The sequence below is a fragment of the Leuciscus leuciscus genome, assembly GCF_965113295.1.
Source record: "Leuciscus leuciscus genome assembly, chromosome: 15".
Lineage (NCBI taxonomy): Eukaryota > Metazoa > Chordata > Actinopteri > Cypriniformes > Leuciscidae > Leuciscus > Leuciscus leuciscus.
This window is the reverse complement of record NC_138739.1, coordinates 17880900-17903208: the sequence shown is the minus strand read 5'-3', so window position 1 is coordinate 17903208 and position 22309 is coordinate 17880900. Positions and strand designations below refer to the sequence as shown.

General features: G+C 37.3%; 3 protein-coding genes across 7 annotated transcripts in view; 2 read left to right on the top strand and 1 right to left on the bottom strand.

Annotated features, from left to right (window-relative positions):
* The window catches only part of LOC309474974 (uncharacterized protein), a 136720-nt gene extending 117238 nt beyond the window's left edge, over window positions 1-19482 (top strand). Inside the window, exons 17-19 of the mRNA XM_082137593.1 lie at window positions 16327-16614; window positions 17319-17398; window positions 19342-19482. Of these exons, the coding sequence (XP_081993719.1) occupies window positions 16327-16614; window positions 17319-17398; window positions 19342-19347 (374 nt within the window). The 3' untranslated portion in view covers window positions 19348-19482. The remainder of the gene's footprint in view (window positions 1-16326; window positions 16615-17318; window positions 17399-19341) is intronic.
* Window positions 1-22309, bottom strand: part of LOC309476227 (uncharacterized protein) — a 47764-nt gene that overhangs the window by 15730 nt on the left and 9725 nt on the right. For 2 of the 4 annotated variants that reach the window (XR_014197975.1, XR_014197977.1), the window contains exon 5: window positions 19590-19721. The gene's annotated coding sequence lies outside the window, so the exon portion shown is untranslated. Of the gene's footprint in view, window positions 1-19253; window positions 19444-19589; window positions 19722-22309 lie in introns of all 4 variants that reach the window. The other 2 variants (XR_014197974.1, XR_014197976.1) reach the window with 2 other exon arrangements.
* Window positions 168-14493, top strand: LOC309476135 (uncharacterized protein). 2 transcript variants are annotated; one of them, XM_082139349.1, is made up of 6 exons: window positions 175-443; window positions 6266-6586; window positions 7654-7977; window positions 8541-8604; window positions 10707-10829; window positions 14355-14493. In XM_082139349.1, the coding sequence occupies exons 1-5, from the start codon at window positions 293-295 to the stop codon at window positions 10810-10812; spliced, it is 966 nt and encodes a 321-aa protein (XP_081995475.1). In that variant the 5' UTR covers window positions 175-292; the 3' UTR covers window positions 10813-10829; window positions 14355-14493. The 2 variants fall into 2 exon arrangements, with proteins under 2 accessions (XP_081995476.1, XP_081995475.1); XM_082139350.1 differs by lacking the exons at window positions 8541-8604; window positions 10707-10829; window positions 14355-14493 and adding an exon at window positions 8336-8534 and having other exon boundaries at window positions 168-443.

Genomic DNA, 22309 nt, shown 5'->3' with positions numbered 1-22309 from the left:
CCATGAGTCTGTGTGCATTCAGGTTGAAGTCCCCACCGGGATAGAAAAACAGGTACACACACACACACACACACACACACACACACACACACACACACACACACACACACACACACACACTCACTCACTCACTCACTCATTCTCTCATTCTCTCTCTCTCTCTCTCTCTCTCTCTCTCTCTCTCTCTCTCTCTCACACACACACGCACACAGGCTATATGCACACTCTCTTGGGCATTTCGAATTCAGCCAGCTAGGTCACATCCGGCGCGCGTAGCGTCAATAGCAACTATATGGCGTTTTTCACTCGGTCGCTTCAAGATGTCCCTAGTGTTACGGTGAACGACGTGAGTCGAATTATCCAAACACTAACCCATACATCGACAACCAAGAAGGAGAAGGGCTTCAAGCTTTACGTTTCAAGCTACATCCACAATTATGAAGGTAAGGTAATAAATATGTACACATTAGTATACAATTACAACAAGAAACATAGTAATAAATATGTACAAATATTTTGCAATGGACTGAACTGATAAGAGCTGCTAGATTAGAACTGCCAAATTATTTTATTTTTTTTACTAGTAAGATTTTTAATTGAACTATCCAGTGGCCGTTCTGACTAGTCATAACATAAGACGAGTACAAAAGCAGTTGTGACTAGTAAAATAAAAAATCTTACTAGTAACATTCGGAATAAACACTAGTATCTAATAAATAGGTACTAGTATCTATTTAATAGGTACTAGTATCTAATGAATAAGTACTAGTATCTAATAATAAGTACTAGTAACTAATGAATAAGTACTAGTATCTAATAAATAAGAACTAGTATCTAATGAATAAGTACTAGTATCTAATGAATAAGTACTAGTATCTAATGAATAAGTACTAGTATCTATTGAATAAGTACTAGTACCTAAAGAATAAGCACTAGTATCTAAAGAATAGGCACTAGTACCTAAAGAATAAACACTAGTAGCTAATGAATAAGTACTAGTACTTAATGGAATAGATACTAGTATCTAAAAAATAAGTACTAGTAGCATGAAAATAGAGACTAGTCGGTTTAAATGTTAAAACGGCTTGCCATAAGTATCTAATAATACGTACTAGTATCTAATTAATAGGTACTAGTATCTAATGAATAAGTACTAGTATCTTTTGAATAAGTACTAGTATCTATTTAATAGGTACTAGTATTCAATGAATAAGTACTAGTATCTAATAATAAGTACTAGAAACTAATGAATAAGTACTAGTATCTAATAAATAAGAACTAGTATCTAATGGAAAAGTACTAGTATCTAATAAATAAGAACTAGTATCTAATGAATAAGTACTATTATCTAAATAATAGGCACTAGTACCTAAAGAATAAGCACTAGTACTTAATAGAATAGATACTAGTATCTAAAAAATAAGTACTAGTAGCATGAAAACAGAAACTAGTCGGTTTAAATGATTAAAGGTAGGGTAGGTAGGTAACTTATTTTCCAAATTTGTTTAAACTTTATTTATATATCAATACATAATTAAAATGTAAGTACTCTGAAAAAGAAAGTATAAAAATCGAGTGTCTGTAGACCTCTCACGACTGTTTTAAAGACAGCTCATTATTTCCATTCACTCCACCCCCTCCCTTCTGGGCTCCTTCCAAAGCCACGCCCCCAAAACACATGAACGCGCGACTCCGACCGCTGAGCTGGAAGACGCATTATTTACCTGAGACGAGCGGAGAGGAGCGCAGTGCATGCAGTGACATCATGTCAGAATCACATCATGTAATAAAAAAATCTAACTTTATCATTATGAATATAAACAAATAAGATGTATTTTAGTACTCACTATCAAGCTAGCATTGGTAAAGTTTAAAATATATATTTTTTTGATTCGCTAACGAGCTAGTTATATCTATAAGGCAAAGCTAAAAAAAGTTTGCATTGATACACGTTTTTCCATTACCATCAGTTACACTGTGATGAAGGTGAATTTCGTGTAAGATTCATAACATATATGGTGTTCTGCATGTAAGAGTTTCCATGATGAAAGCATTGACTCTGATGAGGACTACACTCCAGAGACAAGTACCGCATCGTCAGCTCGAGGACAGGTCCGGGGTCGAGGGCGAAGCAGAGGAGGTCGTGCAAGAGGCCGTGCAACTAGGGTCCGAGGATATTGACACGCGTTTTATTTCTTTGTTTATCCAAAGACTTTTTGTTCATTACCTTTTCTAGTACTGTCTTCCTTTTTTTGCCTTGTTTGCCTTCGCTAACTGCATATGCCGGTAATGTGAATTTTGATTGCTCTTTCTCTGCCATTGTTTTGCTATTCCTAGGTTCGCGCGCAAGTGAGCAGATCCTGTGGCAAAAGGGTGGTTGCCATGGTTGCGAGAGAGAGTGACACTCACCTAAGCCAATCCTTTGTTTCGTCCCGGATGGAAATAATGAGCTGTGTTTAATGCAGATTAAACGGTCTAGAGTCACTCGATTTTTATACTCTTTTTTTCAGAGTACTTACATTTTAATTATGTATTGATATATATAGAAAGTTTAAACGAATTTGGAAAAAATTTTTTTTATAAAATTCCTACCTACCCTACCTTTAAATGTTAAAACAGCTTGCCATATCCCCATGGAAGTCAATGGCAAAAAAATAAATAAAAAAATAATAATTTGTTACTAGTAACAAAAGAATAGTTACTAGTCACTTTTGGAATAAGTATTAGTATCTAATGAATAAGTACTAGTATCTATTTAATAGGTACTAGTATCTAATGAATAAGTACTAGTGTCTTTTTAATAGGTAGGGGAGAGCCGGGACAGTTGAAACACTTTTCAGATAAATGTCGTTTTCTAAAATAAGGTTACAGATAGATTTTTTATTTTTTTTGTGATTAACAACTCACATATGTGTTCTCTTAGTATCATGTGTTATTCGGTACAAATATAGAATGATTTAAGTAAAATATGACTTTGAACGGGAGTTGTGCTTTGTTTCAATCGTCCCGCCTGTGCGGGACGGTTGAAACACAGGGGTGGGACGGATGAAACATGACAGTTTAAATGACAACTATTCATCTAATGCTTTTTTTTGTGAACAACACCTGACAAGTAACTTATGTACATATTGTTACAAACATATTTTGTAATTTATTTTCATTTAAAGGTTCATATTAACCATTTTTGTTCTGTCGCCCAATAAACAATAAGCCTATGCGCATTTTGTAATCTTTCTAATAGGCTATTTTGACGAAGACAGACAAATCAGTTTACAATTAATTTTCTTACATTTCTTCCTTGAGTCATATTGAGTGTTTGCTAGTTGAATAGCCTGTTATTATGAAGAAAACGAGGTCAACCAGACGACGATAAATTAAATTTATTGAATATTGAAGATTGGACAATTGATGATTATTACAGAGATAGCATGTGTTGCGTAATTGAAAATTAATTTGCATTAAAAGAAACACAAGTCTAGAAACAGTATATGAATCTATGAACAGTATATGCTATGACCAGGTTTAACGGGCTGGACGCGCGGGCGGGACGGTTGAAACACTGTTTCAACCGTCCCGACAGCGCATCCTGTCATTTAAACCTCTTTTGCTCTTAAACTAAAAAACTCTGATTTTGCCCACTTAAGGGTGTGTTGCAGTACTAATACAGCTGCCGTATTATCATTACAATGGCACATGAAACAATAAATCCAACTTGTCAGTCAAAAAAAAGTACCGCACGAAAGAATTCACTCACCGCATTCAAAAACAGCTTTGCGGCTTTAACTCCAAAACGACGCGACGTAAAGAAGAAATGTTTTCGCGGGTATGTTAGGCATTGCGTGCTGAACGTGCTGACGAAATTTGACGTACATGACGTGAGTGGTTTTCAAGAACATCTCAGTGTTTCATCCGTCCCGCGTTTCAATCGTCCCGCCTCTCCCCTACTTGTATCTAATAAATAAGAACTAGTATCTATTGAATAAGTAGTACCTAAAGAATAAGCACTAGTAGCTAATGAATAAAGTACTAGTACTTAATGGGATAGATACTAGTATCAAAAAAAAAAAAGTACTATAGCATGACAATAGATACTAGTTGGTTTTAAAGATTAAATGTTAAAACGGCTTGCCATAATAGTCAAGCGTTTTATTCACAACATTGCTTCTATGTAATGGGCCTTTCACACAGGACGCGGTATGCGCGGCGTCGCGCTATAAAACCCATTCATTTCAATGGCTTGCGCCGCGCAAGGACGTTTTGTTGCTGCGTCGACCAAAGCGCAAGCGCAGCGGTGCGCATCATTGGCGTGCTCAAGCGCATGCCGCGGTCAAAGTTCAAAATAGTTCAACTTTTGCCGCTGCGCTCTGTGACGATTACCAGCGCGGCCAATAGAATCGGGGGATCCAAACAAGGACGGAATTCAAAATGGATGAACGGCAAAATTGTATATCTGAATTAAAACAAGAATCATGAAGTCAGCTCTTTTTTTTAGAATAAAACATTTATTCAAACATTAAACCTGAAACTAAGAAACAAAAACAGACGTAATAGAGCTCCCGCTAAAAGTTTTTAAAACTCCGCCTACGTCATAGCTCAGCGCAAATCGCGTTGTATCTGAAGGGCAACGCTGAACCCAGCGGCAAGCGCCGCGCATACCGCGTCCTGTGTGAAAGGCCCATAATGTGGTGTAGGCTATAGGCTACCTGGTCATATTGCTGTTGGTTATGTGTAACGTGATGATTACGTGCTGCGCGAATAGAGTACGATTATTATAAATATATGTAGGCTAATAATAATTGTGCCCTCCCATGCATTTCATATGCCCCCCTTAAAGCCTGGTTTATACTCAACGCGTCCGCACGAGCGCGAAGGTGCGCGCGGCAAAAATGACGTCATCGCGGTGTGGGCGGTCGCGCGCGTTGGGTGCGCAAGGGCCCATTTCGCCTGGCGGTGTGCACGGCAGATTTTGTTACAACGCGCGCGGCGCCGCATCCGAAGATGAACGACTTCGAGCCGAATCTGGCCGAGCTCGAACTTCTCACCACACCGGCACCCAGTTTGCACGTCTAAATTAGTTGCTTACATTTAAAAAATGAGCATTCAATAGCATAAAAAGTATTTTTAATGAACATAAAGGTCCATGTGTAATAAAAATGTTCACGAAACTTAATGAAATGTTTAGTGAAATAACTGAAATTAGAAAATATGTTAGAGATTGTTAATTTAGTTATATTGTATACACATTCTCATATCCATATATTTCGTTTTATTGTCACGAGTAATAATCTCAGGGTTTACTGGGTTTTACACAATTCTTTTTGTAGCGTGGTATTGGTGGTGGTGTACTAAAATAAACATTGTCACGTGTGTAGCTTTCTTCTTCTCACCGCTGATTCCTGATGGTTTAGAGGACAATTACTCGAGTCGCCCCCTAGCGTTTCACAGAATAGTACAACGGCGAGCGCGTCAAGTATAAACGCGGCACGCCTCGTCCGTTTGCGGAGGTGCGCGGGCAGTCTGCGGAGACTCGCGCTGCGGAGCCAGGCGAAAGTATAACCAAGGCTTTAAGACTGAGCTCTGGCGACGGCACTGGCCGTAGGCTATATATATCTACCGGCTCCAGGTCTGCAACCTCCCCATATAGGGTAAAAACAGCCCTCCCTCCCCTGCTCGCCGCTAAATTCCTCTCAAGGATATAGTCCTCATCGTCATTAATATAGTTAGAAATATAGAAAATCGCAATTCTCACTTTTTAAAAATACATGCACGCATGACAGTCGGCTGTGCGGTTCTGAAACACAGCGGAGATTGCGGGACGAATAGCCTAATCTCCATAGATCATCTTTATTGATTAAGATTCTACGCTGCTCTAACGTGCAGAACATGTTATCGTTCTTTCTATTGTTGTTTTTCATGGACGGTAAGTAATGGATTTCTGATCTTTCGGTTTCACTTAGATAGCCTATGGCAAATCGCAATGAATCAGTTGCCGTCGACATTTCTCAAAAGTAAACTTTTCTCACCACGGCGACCACATGCACCCTCATACCCAGCATACCTACACAGTTGTCTAGCAAAAAAAGTGAATTTGCTGTAATTCCTATTATTTCTGGAATTTGTTCATTTACAGGGTCTAACCAATTCTACCATAACCAGTAAAGTTAGCTTTTTTATATGAATTGTATTTTGAACACCATTAGCATCAGGAAAAAGGCATGTGGTAGAGTCTGATCTGTATCTGTAATACTGATGGTTTCTGCTCTAGGTGTGTGTGGTGCAGAGACGGAGGCTGTGATGGAGGGAGATTCTGTCACTCTACACACTGATCTCACTGACATACGGAACGATGATACCATACTGTGGCTGTTTGGACCTAAAGACTCTGTCATATCTCAAATAACGAGAAAGGGCGACTTGAACTCCATTTTTTTAACCGATGATGTGGGATTCAGAGACAGATTACAGGTGGACCAAAACACTGGATCTCTCACCATCAGAAACACCAGAATCAGACATTCAGGACAATATAAACTCTCTATCTCTAGAAAAAAGACTACAATAAAGATATTTAATGTTACTGTCTTTGGTGAGTAGGCTATCCCATATGTCTTTCAATGTACCATTCCGATTTAGATTAGCGTTAAAGGGATAGTTCACCCAAAAATGAAAATTCTGTCATCATTTACTCACCCTCAAGTTGTTTCAAACCTGTATGCATTTCTTTTTTCTGCTGAACACAAAAGAAGATATTTTGAAAAATGTCTGTAACCAAACAGTTGATGGACCCCATTGACTTCCATAGTAGAAAAAAAAATACTATGGAAGTCAGTGGGGTCCATCAACTGTTTGGTTACAGACATTTTTCAAAATATCTTCTTTTGTGTTCAGCAGAAAAAAGAAATGCATACAGGTTTGAAACAACTTGAGGGTGAGTAAATGATGACAGAATTTTCATTTTTGGGTGAACTATCCCTTTAATAATTAGATAATTCTATTGTTTTTAATAAACCATCTTATACACTACAAGAGACATCAACAATGTGACATGTTGCCTATTATAAAACATGATTGCACTTTATTTTAAGGTGATGTTGTTACATTGTTACCCTAATAACAACTGAGTAAAATAAATTAACTACATACTTACTCTAGAGTTTGGTTTGGGGTTTAGTTAATTGTAATTATGCACAATTTACTTTTATTACTATAGTAACCACATGTAGTAACGAGTAACCACATCACCTTAAGATAAAGTGTTACCTAAAAGATTTGTAAGAGTGACTCACTCATTTTTACTCACATGAAATTACTTAATTTATAAGGTCTATATTTATGCACACATATTATATGTGAATCAGTTAACTCAAACTGAGACAGTAATATGATGTTTCTTTCTGTGTCACATGACAGTGTGATCTGTTATCTGTCAACACGTCAATGTTTATGATCTTATGTACTAATACGAGCAGAAATATGCTTTTTATTAGCTTTATTATTAACATTTCTCTTCAACAATTAAAAGCTGTAAATATCTGAGTGATGGCTATATATAAATTACATTTACAATTAATTTAAATGTACTCTTTCCAGATACAGAGTAAATGATTTATAAATTTAATCTCTTGCTGAGAAACTGTTTCTGCTTGTTTCCAGGTGTGGTTGGTAAGACGGATGAAGTGAAGTCAGTGTCAGTGAAGGAGGGAGAGTCTGTCACTCTAAAAACTGACGTTGAAGTAAAGAGAGACGATCTGATCGTGTGGAGATTTGGAGATGAAGGCATTCTCCTGGCTAAAATGTATGTAGAAACTAATGAGTCCTCACTAAACGAAGCTGATGAGAGATTCAGAGACAGACTGAAGCTGGATCATCAAACTGGATCTCTGACCATCACAAACACCAGAACCGAACACAGTGGACTTTATGAACTACAGATCAGAGGCCGTGAGAACTCACAGCGATTCCTTCTTTCTGTCTCTGGTGAGTCTTTATTAGTCATTCAATGTAATGACATTAAAAACATAGTTAAGTTACAAAATATTTCAAATAAATGCTGTTCTTTTGAACTTTCTATTCATTGAAGAATCCTGAAAAATTCCACAAAAACAAGAAGCAGCATATTTAGCAACTGTTTGGTTCCTGTTTTCCTTTGTTCTTTTCCCGCCACTCCTTCGTTACTATGGTTACTGCCATTATCAGTTCAGTTGTGTCACGTGATAAGACCATCATCGTTATTATCTGTATCACCTGTGTTCTGTTAATCGGTGTCATCTGTGTATGCATTTAAGTTTCATCTGTTCAGTCGGTTATTGTCTGATCTCCGTTGTATTACTGTCAGGATACAGGCACGGAGACAGAGGTAAGTGAATCCAAACACAGCTTTATTCAAGCAAACAAGAGTGCAAGGTGAGTATTCTATGAGTTCAGGTGCAGATACGGTGAAGATCACTCGGTGCGGGGCAGACAACAGGTGAGCATGTTCTCTTCAGGTTAGTTAATGTCAAGCAGTCACAGTTCATTAATACTTGTCCTTTCTCTTTCAGATGCAGTCGTTAGCAAGCAAGCTCGGAGGAAACACAGGAAGCTCGGGAGGATGCAGGATCACAGGTAGCATGGAGTCGAACAGGATTTCTGGAGTCAAGTCAAGTTTATTTGTATAGCGCTTTTCACAATACAGATTGTATCAAAGCAGCTTCACAGTATTAAATTAAAATAATACAACAAAGTTTGTTTCAAGAGGAATTTATTGATTGATAAAATTAAATTAAATATCCCCAAAATATCCCCAACTGAGCAAGCCAAAGGCAACAGTGCCAAGGAACCGAAAAAGTCCATCAAGTGACCTAATGGTGTCCTAAAACTCCATCAGGTGACCTAATGGAGAAAAAAAAAAAAACCTTGGGAGAACCCAGGCTCAGTCGGGGGCCAGTTCTCCTCTGGCATTTATGAGCTAGAGGCGGGATTGTAGTTTGAACTGTAGGATTATATGAATGCCTGGCTGAAGAGATGCGACTTTAATCTAGTTTTAAACTGGGAGAGCGAGTCTGAGCAACGAACAGTATCAGGAAGACTATTCCAGAGTTTTGGAGCCAAATGTGAAAATGCTCTCCCTCCTTTGGTGGTTCTGGATATCCTAGGTATGACCAAAAGCCTTGAATTTAGTGATCTTAAAGAGCGCGATGGATTATAGGGTGATAGAAGATCCGTTAAATAAACTGGAGCTAAGCCGTTTAGGGCTTTATAAGTCAGTAGCAATACCTTGTAATTAATACGGAACTTTATAGGTAACCAATGCAGTGATGATAAAATCGGTGTTATATGATCATATTTTCTTGATCTCGTAAGAACTCTAGCGGCGGCATTTTGGACTAACTGTAGCTTGTTTATTGAGGATGCAGGACAACCAGCTAATAAAGCATTACAGTAATCCAGTCTCGAGGTCATGAATGCATGAACTAACTTTTCTGCATCAGAAACTGATAGCATATTACGTAGCTTAGCAATGTTTCTAAGGTGGAAAAAGGCTGTTTTTGTAACATATGAAATATGATTTTCAAAAGACAGGTTGCAATCGAGTATAACACCCAGGTCTTTTACTGTAGAGGATAAAGTAACAGGACATCCTATGATGTTAAAGTTGTATTGTGCGAGGTTTTGTGGGCGGTTTTTTTAACCGATAAGTATTACCTCTGTCTTGTCTGGATTTAATAAAAGAAAATTACGCGTCATCCAATCTTTTATATCTTTAACACACTCTGTCAATTTGGAAAATTTAGCGTTTTCATCCGGCCGTGATGAAATATATATTTGAGTGTCATCAGCATAACAATGGAAACTTAATTCCATGTTTCCTTATAATATTTCCAAGTGGCATCATATATATTGAAAATAACAGAGGGCCTAATGGAGTCAGTGGAACAATGATACAGAGGTTAGTGTTTCACAGGTGAGTATACGTTACTTTTCGGAATCGTGATGCATCAGAGACAATGAATCATGGTCTGTTCCTATTGGAGGCTTGACCAAGAACTGGGGCTATGGTGAGTGTTTTTATAGAGCTTGCTGATGAGGCTGCTGATTGTGAACAGGTGCAGGTGATTATACTCAGGGGAGAGTAATTGCAGGTGCGCCAAAGAGGATTCTGGGGAATGTAGTGCAGAGACAGACGGTGAACGTGACAATTACGTGTGTGAACCTTCTGCCTTTCTTCTATGCCTGAATGATTTATATTGTGAGTAAAAGTTCGCATTGGAACTTTTGATTCTCCTTCGTCTTCTTCTGCCTGCAACACACCGTGACAATAATAATCAGAAATGTTTCTTGAGCATCAAATCAGCATATTAGTCTGAAGGGTCATGTGACACTGAAGACAGTAATGATGCTGAAAATTCAGCTTTGTCATCGCGAGAATAAATTACATTTTAAAATATATTCAAATAGAAAACATTATTTTAAAGTGTAATAATATTTCAGAAAATGTACTGGTTTTTTTTCTGTATTGTTGATCAAATAAATTCAGCTGGTGAGCAGAAGGGACTTTTTCAAAAACATGAAAACATCTACAAACAAACTTTCGAATGGTAGTTTATGTCAGAAAATCATCATGGTAACTAATTTAGGGAAATGCCTTCTCATAATAATATGATTCATACAGAGAAATGATCAACTTCAAACTGAGATTAAAAATGAATGACTTTATCTCTCTTTAGCTGTTCCAGATCCGGGTCTGTCTCCAGGTGGAATAGCAGGAATAGCTGTTGCTGTTCTGCTGGTTCTGGTTGTAGTTGGGATTTACTTTCACTGCACGATCTCTAAGCTAAAAAAGCAAGTGGGTAAGTATTACAATTTATACAAGCTAGACAACAACAATGAGCTTTATTTATGCTATAGTAGCGTTTAAATGTGTAATATGATTTTTGAATGGTTTCTGCTTTCTGATTGATCATACTGCAATAATTAATGAACATCTGTGATTGTATTAGAGGAAATAGTTTTACAATAGCTTCTCGTATTAAGATCTGACACTATAATGCTTCAGATCACTGATGGAGTCCATTACTTGGTTCAGTATTTTGAATGGGAAATTAGATGAAAAACATTTCAGCAGATAGTCTATTAAATTCTCTATACGCAGCAGTTGACTGCGAGTCTTCAAACTGTACGGGCAGCAGTAACATTAAGCTAATACGGAAAAGTTACATTTATCCTACCATGCTACTGTAAAATTTGCGGCAGCATGTGAGTTATGCTTAACAATCATAAAAGTATAACTCAATTTCAGCCGCATTCTGAGTCTGACAATGTCATTCGTTTTTGTCCAAGGCCATAGCAAGTGTTATTAGCTTGGGGAAATACATCTAGTGAAAGGAAATTTTAAGTCCATGTCCAGCTCTAAATTTTAAGGAATTTATATCTTTGATTTCATAGTACACTTTACAATAAGGTTCATTTGTTTATTATTCATATTAATTAACATTAACTAATCATGAGCAAAACATTTGTTAGGCTACTGTTGACCTATTGTTAATCTTAGTTAATAATAATACAACTTTTAATTGTTTGTTCATGTTATGTCACAGTCAGTGCATTAACTAATGTTAACAAATACAACTTTTGATTTTAATAATGCTGAAATTAATATTAAAGGGGACATATCATGCTAAATCCACTTTTTTAGCCCTTAACTGCATTTTGTTGTATATTTGGAGTGTTTAGAAGTACAGAAAAGTTGAAATTATTCTCTTCAGGTGCTTCGTTGATATCTTTATATTCTGTTTTGGTCATGTTTTGCAACCTGTTCGGATTTTTCTATTCTCTATTACGTTTTTTGAACAATGACGTCACAGTATTTGCAGCGGAACTGCCAAATAAGGACACCTACTCCCGGCCCAACACTTCGAGCAATCCGCCATTTTGATTTCTCGCTGTGATTTTGTAGTCCAAGCTCAAGGATGCAAAAGTTACGAGAGGATAAGTCAAAATGTTCAGTTGTTGGATGTAGTAACCTTCTTTACACCTTCATTACACCGTCTCCCAGCATCAGAACCTCTTCGAAGTGCCTGGTTGAGTTTTATTTTTCACGGAAATGTACCTACATCTGTGGGTAAAGTCATTTTTGTGCGCGCGAAGCACAACTAACGTTACTTCAGCAACCTCCGCCAGTATAAAGAAGGATTTGCCGATAGACTTCGTCTGATTGAGGGGTCAATTCCTTATATCTTTGGAGACGACGAACAGAGCACTTCGGTAACGTTAATAACGTTAAAAAAGTTAAGTACTTCAGTATTGTAGTAGTGGGCATGGCCATGGATAGAGAAGTTAATGTAAATACAGTAACACACCATTGCGATACATCCATATGAAGACGTTGTTCTGCAGGTTCGTCGTCTTCATTTTCATCTCGCTCCGTGTCCAACTCTGGCTCGAACATGTAAGGCTGGATGGACAAGTCTTCCGTTGTTGACATTTTGTTAATAACGTGTGAATAAAAAGTTTCTGTGCCACTAGATAATCTTATCTCTGCTATCAAACTACAAAAATGGCCGAACGGGGTGGAGTTGAACCGAGTGTCACCTGGAGAGGGTGCGGGGTATGAAGTGTCTCATTTGCATTTAAAGAGACCGCACCAAAACGAGTTGCTCTCAGACGTACATCAGAAAAGGGGTAGAAAAATGGCCTGTGGAGCTATAATAATAAGGAATTCAGACCCAAGCATTGCAGTTCCGCTTTATATAGACCACAAATGTATGATTTATATGTAAAAAGGAACAATTTAAAAGCATGATATGTCCCATTTAACTAAGATTAATAAATGGTGTAGAAGTGCAGTTCATTATTAGTTCATGTTAACAAATGTAACTAATGAAAACTTATTGTAAAGTGTTTCTGATTTCATGATAGCTAACACTTTCATGAATACATAAAATGTATAACATCAACATAACTAAACATGAATTCCTTATAATTACATACTTGATTCTCTGTTTTGTTTGGTAAAGTAAATAATATTTAGTTTTTTAATATTTAATATTATCATCATTTCCCTATTTTTGTTTGATGTGTTATGCATTCTAATTGTATCAACATCTTTTCATTTGGTAATGAAGAGAGGCTCTCCATCGAGCGAGATCTTCCAAATAATTGTGATTAAAATATATAAAAACACAACAGACAGACGGGTACTGCTTTAAATATACAGGTGATTTATTTAAAAAATAAATGTTTTTTAAAAAAGTGCCCTTTTTGGTCATTCCGCCCCTGCCCCGGAGGAGGTCTGTGCACGCCACTGCTCTTCAGGCTTGCTACAGTATGATGGGCACACACTCTGATTTCTTTAGCTTTAAAGTTTGATTCCATCCAGTTGGAGGATATCAAACATGTTTGATATTTTAAGCTGGTTTTAGAACACATATTGTTTTCATTTGTCACGCGTCTCCTGTCAGTTTGTTGTGTTCGTAATGACTTGAAAGTCTGATAATGTATGATTACCAGTTTTTCCTATTTACAAAGTCAGCAAGTGTATGATGCCTATAGTGTTTAACCCTCATCCTTCCCTCGCAATGTGTAACAAATCCTTCCCTCGCAGGCCAAACTGACCCTAAAATTATACAAAATGTTTTTGTTTTTTTGGTCCAGAAAACTTATTTCATTTGGAGATTTGTTTTTGGGTATTTTTATTTATTTACCATTAAATTACTAGATTTTATCAATACATAATAGGTAAAGAATTGTTTAAGCACTTTCTTCACATTCTTTCAACATAAATTAAAAATAACTCACAATTTCATGCATAACCCTTTCAGTTTAGCACAAAGTCAGTTCACTTCATGCATTCAAAACCGCATTTTTAGGTTTTTCCATGTATACTGAAGCATTCCATCCATTCCTAAGGGGTTAAATTGTTCCTGTTATATTGACTCCTCGAATCCAGTCATTTTCGTGGTTCAAGTGCGACAAAAGCCTTAGGGTCTTGGACCACTCTGATGAACAAAAAAAAAAAAAGTGTTTTGGGTCAAATTAATGACCCGAGGACAGAATGAGGGTGCAATATTGTATTAATAATGTGGAAAAATGAATCACATATAGCCAAAGAGTTTTTGGGCAATAAATCCATCATGTCATGGCTTAAACGTGTAATTACTACATCATATTTGACTTCATGATTTGTAGGTACAGTAGGTAATATAATCATGTAGAGATGAGTTCATGGATAACTAAGTGCCTTTGGCTTTCTCCAAACATGCCAACATAGGTTAAAGAGTCATCTAAATGCATCTGATGTAGAAACTACAAACTAAAATCATTCACACTTTTTTCTTCTGCAACTCTCTGTTTCTGTGCTCTGCTGTGACATGAAGCCAATACGAAATCAGTGGCTGAGGAAGATGTCCCTCTCAAGACTGGTGTTAAAATCCAGCCAGGTGTTCTGATACTGTGGACGTTTGGACTCAAAAACTGTCTCGTTGCTAGAGCTGATTCAAAAACAGCTGATATTACTGAGAGATTCAGCAAAAGACTGGAGCTGGATCCTCGGACTGGATCTCTGACCATCAAAAACATCAAAAATGCAGAATATGGACATTATAAACTACAGATCAGTAACAAAGAAAAGACCACATTCAGGAGATTCATTGTGAATTAACCTGGTGAGTAGAACAACATTTATTATAACAACTAGCCTATATATATTTATTTTTACAGCAGTTCCAGTCCTTGAATCTGATTGGTCGAACAGAGTTCCAAGAGTTCCAGATTATGTGATTAGTTTTAAGATTTTTAAAAAGTTCTTCTAATAAAAGGATTTTTTTAAATTACATTTAAAAAAAAAAATTTAAAAAAAAGTGAAAGACACATTTTCACTAATGGTCTCAGACTTTTGGATCCCACTTAATCCAGTGAGTGGATTTGTATACAGGTCAGATAAAATCATATACTGTGATTATAGTTCCTTCTTATTGTACAAAATAATAAGTATAACTATATAAATAAGTTTGTCAAGACAAACTTTGATGTTGGCTTGAGAAGTGTTAAATGTTTGAAGTTTGGCTTTCTCAAGCCAACATAATTATTTCTTCAGTGTCTGTTTTAAATAAGGGAAAATGTACAGTCAGCTGGTAATTATAACAAAATAAAGCCCAACAGGAGCAGTTCACATTCACATCTGTCAATCTTTAAAATGGACAAAACTTATGAAGCCAACATGAGGTCTAATTGAAGTATCAGTATCTACTCTATTACTTTTGTTCAAGGTTTTAGAGGACACACATCTGTAGCAATTCATGTTGTAGAAATATGATCTGAGTTCTCAGAGAGCTGATTTTACAGTCCGAGTCTGTTAATGTCTTCTTCAAGTTTGTACAGCTGTAACATTATATGTAGATATACACTCACCTAAAGAATTATTAGGAACACCATACTAATACTGTGTTTGACCCCCTTTCGCCTTCAGAACTGCCTTAATTCTACGTGGCATTGATTCAACAAGGTGCTGAAAGCATTCTTTAGAAATGTTGGCCCATATTGATATGATAGCATCTTGCAGTTAATGGAGATTTGTGGGATGCACATCCAGGGCACGAAGCTCCCATTCCACCACATCCCAAAGATGCTCTATTGGGTTGAGATCTGGTGACTGTGGGGGCCATTTTAGTACAGTGAACTCATTGTCATGTTCAAGAAACCAATTTGAAATGATTCGAGCTTTGTGACATGGTGCATTATCCTGCTGGAAGTAGCCATCAGAGGATGGGTACATGGTGGTCATAAAGGGATGGACATGGTCAGAAACAATGCTCAGGTAGGCCGTGGCATTTAAACGATGCCCACACCCCTAAATGCATTGAAGCAACTGCCATGTGATTGGTTGATTAGATAATTGCATTAATGAGAAATTGAACAGGTGTTCCTAATAATCCTTTAGGTGAGTGTATATGTAGAAACAATGTTTATTTCTCTCTTTATATATTTTTTTATCATCATCATCTCTGTATTTTCCAGTCATTTTTGTGGTTCGAGTGCGACAAAAGCCCGTCTTGGACCACTCTGATGAACAAAAAAAAAAAAAAAAAGATCAGGTCAAATTAATTAGGGTGTCATGGCTTAAACATGTAAATACTACATCATATTTTACGTCATGATTTGTGAATGTAGGTAATATAATCCTTTAGAGATTAGTTAATGGATAACTAAGTGCCTTTGGCTATCTCCAAACATGCCAACATAGGTTAAAGAGTCATCTAAATGTGTCTGATGTAGAAACTACAAACTAAATTCATTCACACTTTTTTCCTTCTGCAATTCTCTGTTTCTGTGCTCTGCTGTGACATGAAGCCGAGATGAAATTAGAGGCTGAGGAAGAAAATGTCTTTCTCGAGACTGGTGTTGAAATCCAACCAGGTGATCTGATAGTGTGGATGTTTGGAGCCAAAAACTGTCTCGTTGCTAGAGCTGATTCAAGTACAACTGATCCTGAGCTATTTAGAGACAGACTGGAGCTGGATCCTCGGACTGGATCTCTGACCATCAAAAACATCACAAACAGAGAATATGGATATTATAAACTACAGATCATCAACAAAGAACAGACCACATTCAGGAGATTCAATGTGCTCGAACCTGGTGAGTAGAACAACATTTATTATAACAACTATATATTTATTTTTGCAGGAGTTCCAGTCCTTGAATCCGATTGGTCGAACAGAGTTCCTAGAGTTCCAGATTATGTGATTAGTTTTAAGATTTTTAAAAAGTTATTCTGATAAAATGAGTTTTATTACATTTAAAAAACAAATTTAAAAAAAGTTAGACACATTTTTACAAATGGTCTCAGACTTTTGGATCCCACTTAATCATCTATAAAAAAAATATTTGTCAAGACAAACTTTGATGTTGGCTTGAGAAGTGTTAAATGTTTGAAGTTTGGCTTTCTCAAGCCAACATAATTGTTTCTTCAGTGTCTGTTCTAAATAAGGGAAAATGTACAGTCAGCTGGTAATTATAACAAAATAAAGCCCAACAGGAGCAGTTCACATTCACATCTGTCAATCTTTAAAATGGACAAATCTTCTGAAGCCAAAATTAATTCTAATTGAAGTATCAGTATCTACTCTATTACTTTTGTTCAAGGTTTTTGAGAACAAACATCTGTAGCAATTCATGTTGTAGAAATATGATCTGAGTTCTCTGAGTTGATTTTACAGTCCGAGTCTGTTTATGTCTTCTTTTAGATTGTACAGCTGTAACATCTTACATGTAGATGTATATGTAGCAACACTGTTTGTTTCTCTCTTTATATTTTTTTATCATCATCTCTGTATTTTCAGATGATCCAGGAAAACGAGCAAATAAAAAGACAACTTCTGGGAAGAAAGAGAAAAACTATGACTTGCTCGTGCTGCAGGGTGTAAGTTAAATGAGATAAGACTCATGCCACTCATGCCGTTCACAGTGACGTCACAAAACAATTGAGACGTAATAGGCAGCCGATGTAGTTTTGGCAGAACCGGGCTAATGTTCATACAAGCACTGCTAAACCTGCAGGACATTCGTCCAGTAATGCATTACAATAATCTAGTTCTGATTGGTTTGCAGTGTTTGACACTAATATATGTTGCAGCTAGGCTCGTTTGTTAGCCTGGCAAGCCAGACCTACATCAAGATGTTAGGTCTGGCAACTCACCATTGTAAGGGCTCAATCCAAGGGGCGGGATAACGGGATAACGGCAAAACTACGAACACATCTTCCTTTTTTAAGAATGACTTAAGTGCCGTTCTTTGTTCTTTTCTCAAAGAAAAGCTTAACTCCAAGTCCTCCAGAGTCACGGACAATGCCGACTGGAAAGACAGCTGTTCACCAGCAGCAGCTCTTCTTTGTTTTCAAGTAACGTTAGCAGGGAATTCACACGGAACCGCCACAACTCTGTCATCATTATATTAAGCCCGCCCCGCCTACTCTATACACAATGTGATTGGCCTGATCTAATTTAGGTTTTTCCAGCTCGAAAGTCAACGGAGAGTTGCTAGACTACCCTCGCTGCAAAATACATATTGCTTCCGCTAGGGTGCGTCTAGATTTCTAGGCTACTCGTTTGTACCAATACCAGTAAAATTTCATTTTTATTTTACTATTGTAGTAAATATTAATAATAATACATTTAAATAATGTACCCTTGATTTTTTTTACGTTAAAATTTTATTAAAAAAAATCAAGTGAAAAATTTGTAATTAAATGAAGGACAAAAAAACACATTACATAGAACAAGTGGCAGGTCTATTGTTTTGCATTTACACTCCAAGAATTGATGCACAGATCTATTTTGACATACAGTATCAGATTGTTTTGTCCAGTCTGTTGCTATGATTATATCACTGTCAATCATTGCAGTTTCAGATTCAATCCTGCATTTAATACAGCTGTAATTCTGGACACTTTGCAGTGTCCAACAAAACTTTTATTCAAATTGTAAATGTGTAAATTGAAAGCGAGCAAAGAATGCTCCGTTTATAAGCTAATGCCACGTTCAGCTCCTGTTTACTGAGATCTACACTCCTGCAAAACTCCCGCTATAATCAAAAAAGCAGTCTACACTGCACAATGAACCTCTTATTTACACCGGGTTTACACTTTGTTGGTAATAATGAAAGGATTCGCAAGCACACAGAACTCTAAAAGCACACGGTGAACGAGAACATAGGTGTTGTGGCCAATTTTGAGTCCCTACCAATAATTATTATTAAACACTTGTTAGGCAATTTATTTCAACTTTTCAAAAAGGGCACATCAGATTGGACATCTGTTGGTATTTTAAGCATTAAATGAGGTAAATTCCTGGTTTGGTTTGACACATGACAACTTACCAGCGTAAAAATATATAAATTCACGCTCCTTCACTCCGCTGCCGCTGAGAGGCATTTTTCTGAAATCTCCAAGCCGGTCACGTTATTTTACGTGTAGCTGGACTCTCTCACAAACAGTTTGTCCAGCCATCACATCAAACCACAGCAGTACAGATATAAATAACTGAGACCAAAAGGTTTCTCTTCGCCTCACAAACTGAGCTGATAGTGTATCATGTGCATTCAGTGAATCACATGTCCACGCACAACTGCTGTTTGAACTATATTGTTTTGTGACATTACAAATGTGGACAGGAGAAGAGAGAAAATGTATCTGTTAATAAATAGCTGTGCAAGGAACAGGAAAGGTGCAGAGAATCAATGTATGTTTGCTTTATATCTGGACATATCTGGAACTAAACCTTCTGCTCAATTCACACTGTTGGTCTGATTTGACTCAGAGACAGTGATGTTTGGTCTCTTCTTCTCTGATCATGTCACTTCTTGTAGATCTGATGTCATAAACCAGCACAGCTACAGTAGCCACACCCACCAGAGCAGAGACGACCAATCGGATCACAGCTTCAGTGAAACTACAACAGTGGATGTGGCCTGAAAAGAAAAACAATGAATTTAGGACTCTTACGTTTTGCCTTGAGCATTAATGTTCTCTAGAGTAGTGCAGCATATGGCACCACACACAAACACACACACAACTCTGACACGAGCAAATGTGCCTCATATACCCAGTGATGTACCTGAACTTGGCTTATAGAGTTCAGTAATGTTGGCATCCTCAGTCTGGTTGACGGTTGAATTGTTCAGAGCCCAGCTGGACGACACACAATTTGAGCTTTACGATCTTTCTGATGATGAAGATTGGTTTGCTGCTAAACACACAGATCAGTGTTGACAATCTTTATTTATATTAGATGCATTTATAAGTCCAGTCGAGATCATAACTTAGATTTAAGGAATATTGAAAATTATAAAGATATAATGCAAATGAAGGGCAAATTATGCTGTAATTCTCTTACCATATCAGGTGTGTTTGTGCTATTGAAAATTTAAGCTTTTTATATTACATTACATAGTTCTGTGTTTATGCTGCATGAGTTAATATCTCTGCAATATATTACGCATGTGTATTGTTCCTCTATACTCTGTATTCAAGGACACAACTATTAGGATGAAAACAGATAACTTTTCTTCTTCTTCCAGTCATCACTTACTTCTTAAACATCTCCAGTGCCCCCCGTGGCCATAACCTGCCATTACATCTCCCCTTTTTAGATAAAAGTTTAACTGTTTTAACAGAACCTTTAAATAACGCAATACATTCAACAGTCTGGCTACTTAGTTATTTCACTAACTTAATTTATAATTTTACAAATTTCTTCAAATCCTTTTCAAACTTAAAAGCGTACACAGAGAAATGAACAGAAGATATTTTACTTCACGGTAGCCCTTTTGTAGACTTTATCTTAAATTAACTGCAAGATTCAATAAATCAGAACATGGCTTTTCTAATAAACATTTCACTTTTCAAACAGAAAATATATATTTTTTTTTTTCTCTGTGGTGTGTATGCATGTGTTTCATGTTCAAAGGTCCAGTCTCTCAGGAGCCTTAAAGGGACTGTGTGTAGGAATTTCTCCCATCTAGTGGTGAAATTGTATTTTGCATTCAAACGAATAATGCTCTCCAGCGCCTCACTTTTTCAAATGCGCGTTGCATCTACGGTTGCCGTTATGTACCAAAAAGCTATGACAGGATGTCTTATAATAGCACTTCGAGTTTTTCATCGGGTGAACAGGTTTGTTATTTAAAACAAACTGAAACTTGAAACAACGAAAAAAAGAATGTTACAGTTATCAATTACTGACTGTGAAAAACATTAACTATGGTAATTAGTAGTAATGCCGCCTTTACTCGTTATATTTTTTGAAGTACGTGCATTGTTAGATATCATCATCATCAGAGCCTTCTCTAACGTTCCTTTACTCAATAGCTGCTATTCATCAAAGAGCCTGTTTAACTTTTAACTATAAATGTTCGACTGTCTATATAATAAAGTACACAACCAAGCAATGAAAAAAAGCTTGTAATTAAGACCGTAACATTGACTTACCTGTCGAGAAGAAAGCAGGCAACTTCAGGGACTCTTTTGAAAGCTTTCTCCTGCATTAGCTATCCCGACATTAACCCTTGTTTTTGTAATCTCCGGTCACGTTTCCTTTTACGGTCTATTTTGGACTTTTTCGACGACAAGGACTCCTTATCCTGTGACTCAGCATATGTATGAATGAACGGTGTATAAATAATCGTGCAGTGTGCATCCTTTTAAACTTGCCGCGGCAGTGACAAGCGCCTCTCACTGCTCTGCTCCTCCGCTTCTGCTGGCTTCAGTCACGTGACGCTGGTTCTGAACGAAAACGCGTTGTGGAAACGCCTTGGCCTAGTAGTTTTTGTCCCTCTCTGCTATTATAGTTTTTCAAGATGCGGAACTACATGGAAGCCTCCGTGGACCTACCCGTCCTATGTATATAAAGATAATAAATTCTTCGTTAACGAGGATTAGTCTGATCATTGGCATAGGTATTTGTACACCATTGAGGGCATATTTATGAATAAAAATATTGATTTTAGATAATAAAATACCTAAAAAGCTACACATAGTCCCTTTAAGGGCCGTACACACCGGGACGAATATCGGCGCGCGTTATTCGCCAGCGTTTTTCAATGCATTTTTTGTGTTCACACCCAAGCGATTTTCTCTGACGATGAGCCGAGTGAACATGCAAATTCATTCCCTGACATTAGATGGCGCTTAATGTAAAACAGAAATACAATACCACTCCATAACAGTTCTCTTTTATCAAGATTTTTGTAATCGCTGTTGCGTTTGTCATATAGTTCTTTATGTTCCGACACCAACGAGACCAGCAGCTCTACATTCATCTTGCCTTGCATCTTCCTCGTCATTTCTTCCCGGCAGAGACGCTACTTGGCGTATATCTTCTTCGCTGTTACGTATGTGTGCTCGGCAAGACCGTTTTGTGTTTGAGCGCCCCCAAGTTGTGTTTTACTGTAACTTCAGAAGCTCCAGACATGTGAGCAAAAGCGCCAATCTCATTGGTCGGATAGTTTTTGACGCGGTGCGTCAAACCAAAAAAACTAACCCGAGGCGTTTTAAAAAAAATTACGCTTTTACGTGTGGCGTTTTTCGCGTCGGTGTGCACACTCACATTGGCGCCCTTTGTTTAGTCACGAGGCGTTAAACGTTGGCGAATATCGCGCGCGAAATTCGTCCCGGTGTGTACGGGCCTTTAGGCTACGTTCACACTGCAGGCTGAAACGACCCAATTCCGATTTTTTTTGCCCCTATGCGACCTGTATCTGATCTTTTCATGACAGTCTGAACGACACAGATACGATCTTTTCAAATGCGACCCAGGCCACTTGTGTATGTGGTCCA

What these genes read in the sequence shown, in the direction of transcription:
- LOC309476135 (XM_082139349.1), top strand. Translation starts at nt 293, where the DNA reads ATGGCGTTTTTCACTCGGTCGCTTCAAGATGTCCCTAGTGTTACGGTG. An exon ending in CTACATCCACAATTATGAAG is followed by an intron (nt 444 to 6,265) that starts GTAAGGTAATAA and finishes TTTCTGCTCTAG; the next exon opens with GTGTGTGTGGTGCAGAGACG. An exon ending in GGGAGGATGCAGGATCACAG is followed by an intron (nt 8,605 to 10,706) that starts GTAGCATGGAGT and finishes ATCTCTCTTTAG; the next exon opens with CTGTTCCAGATCCGGGTCTG.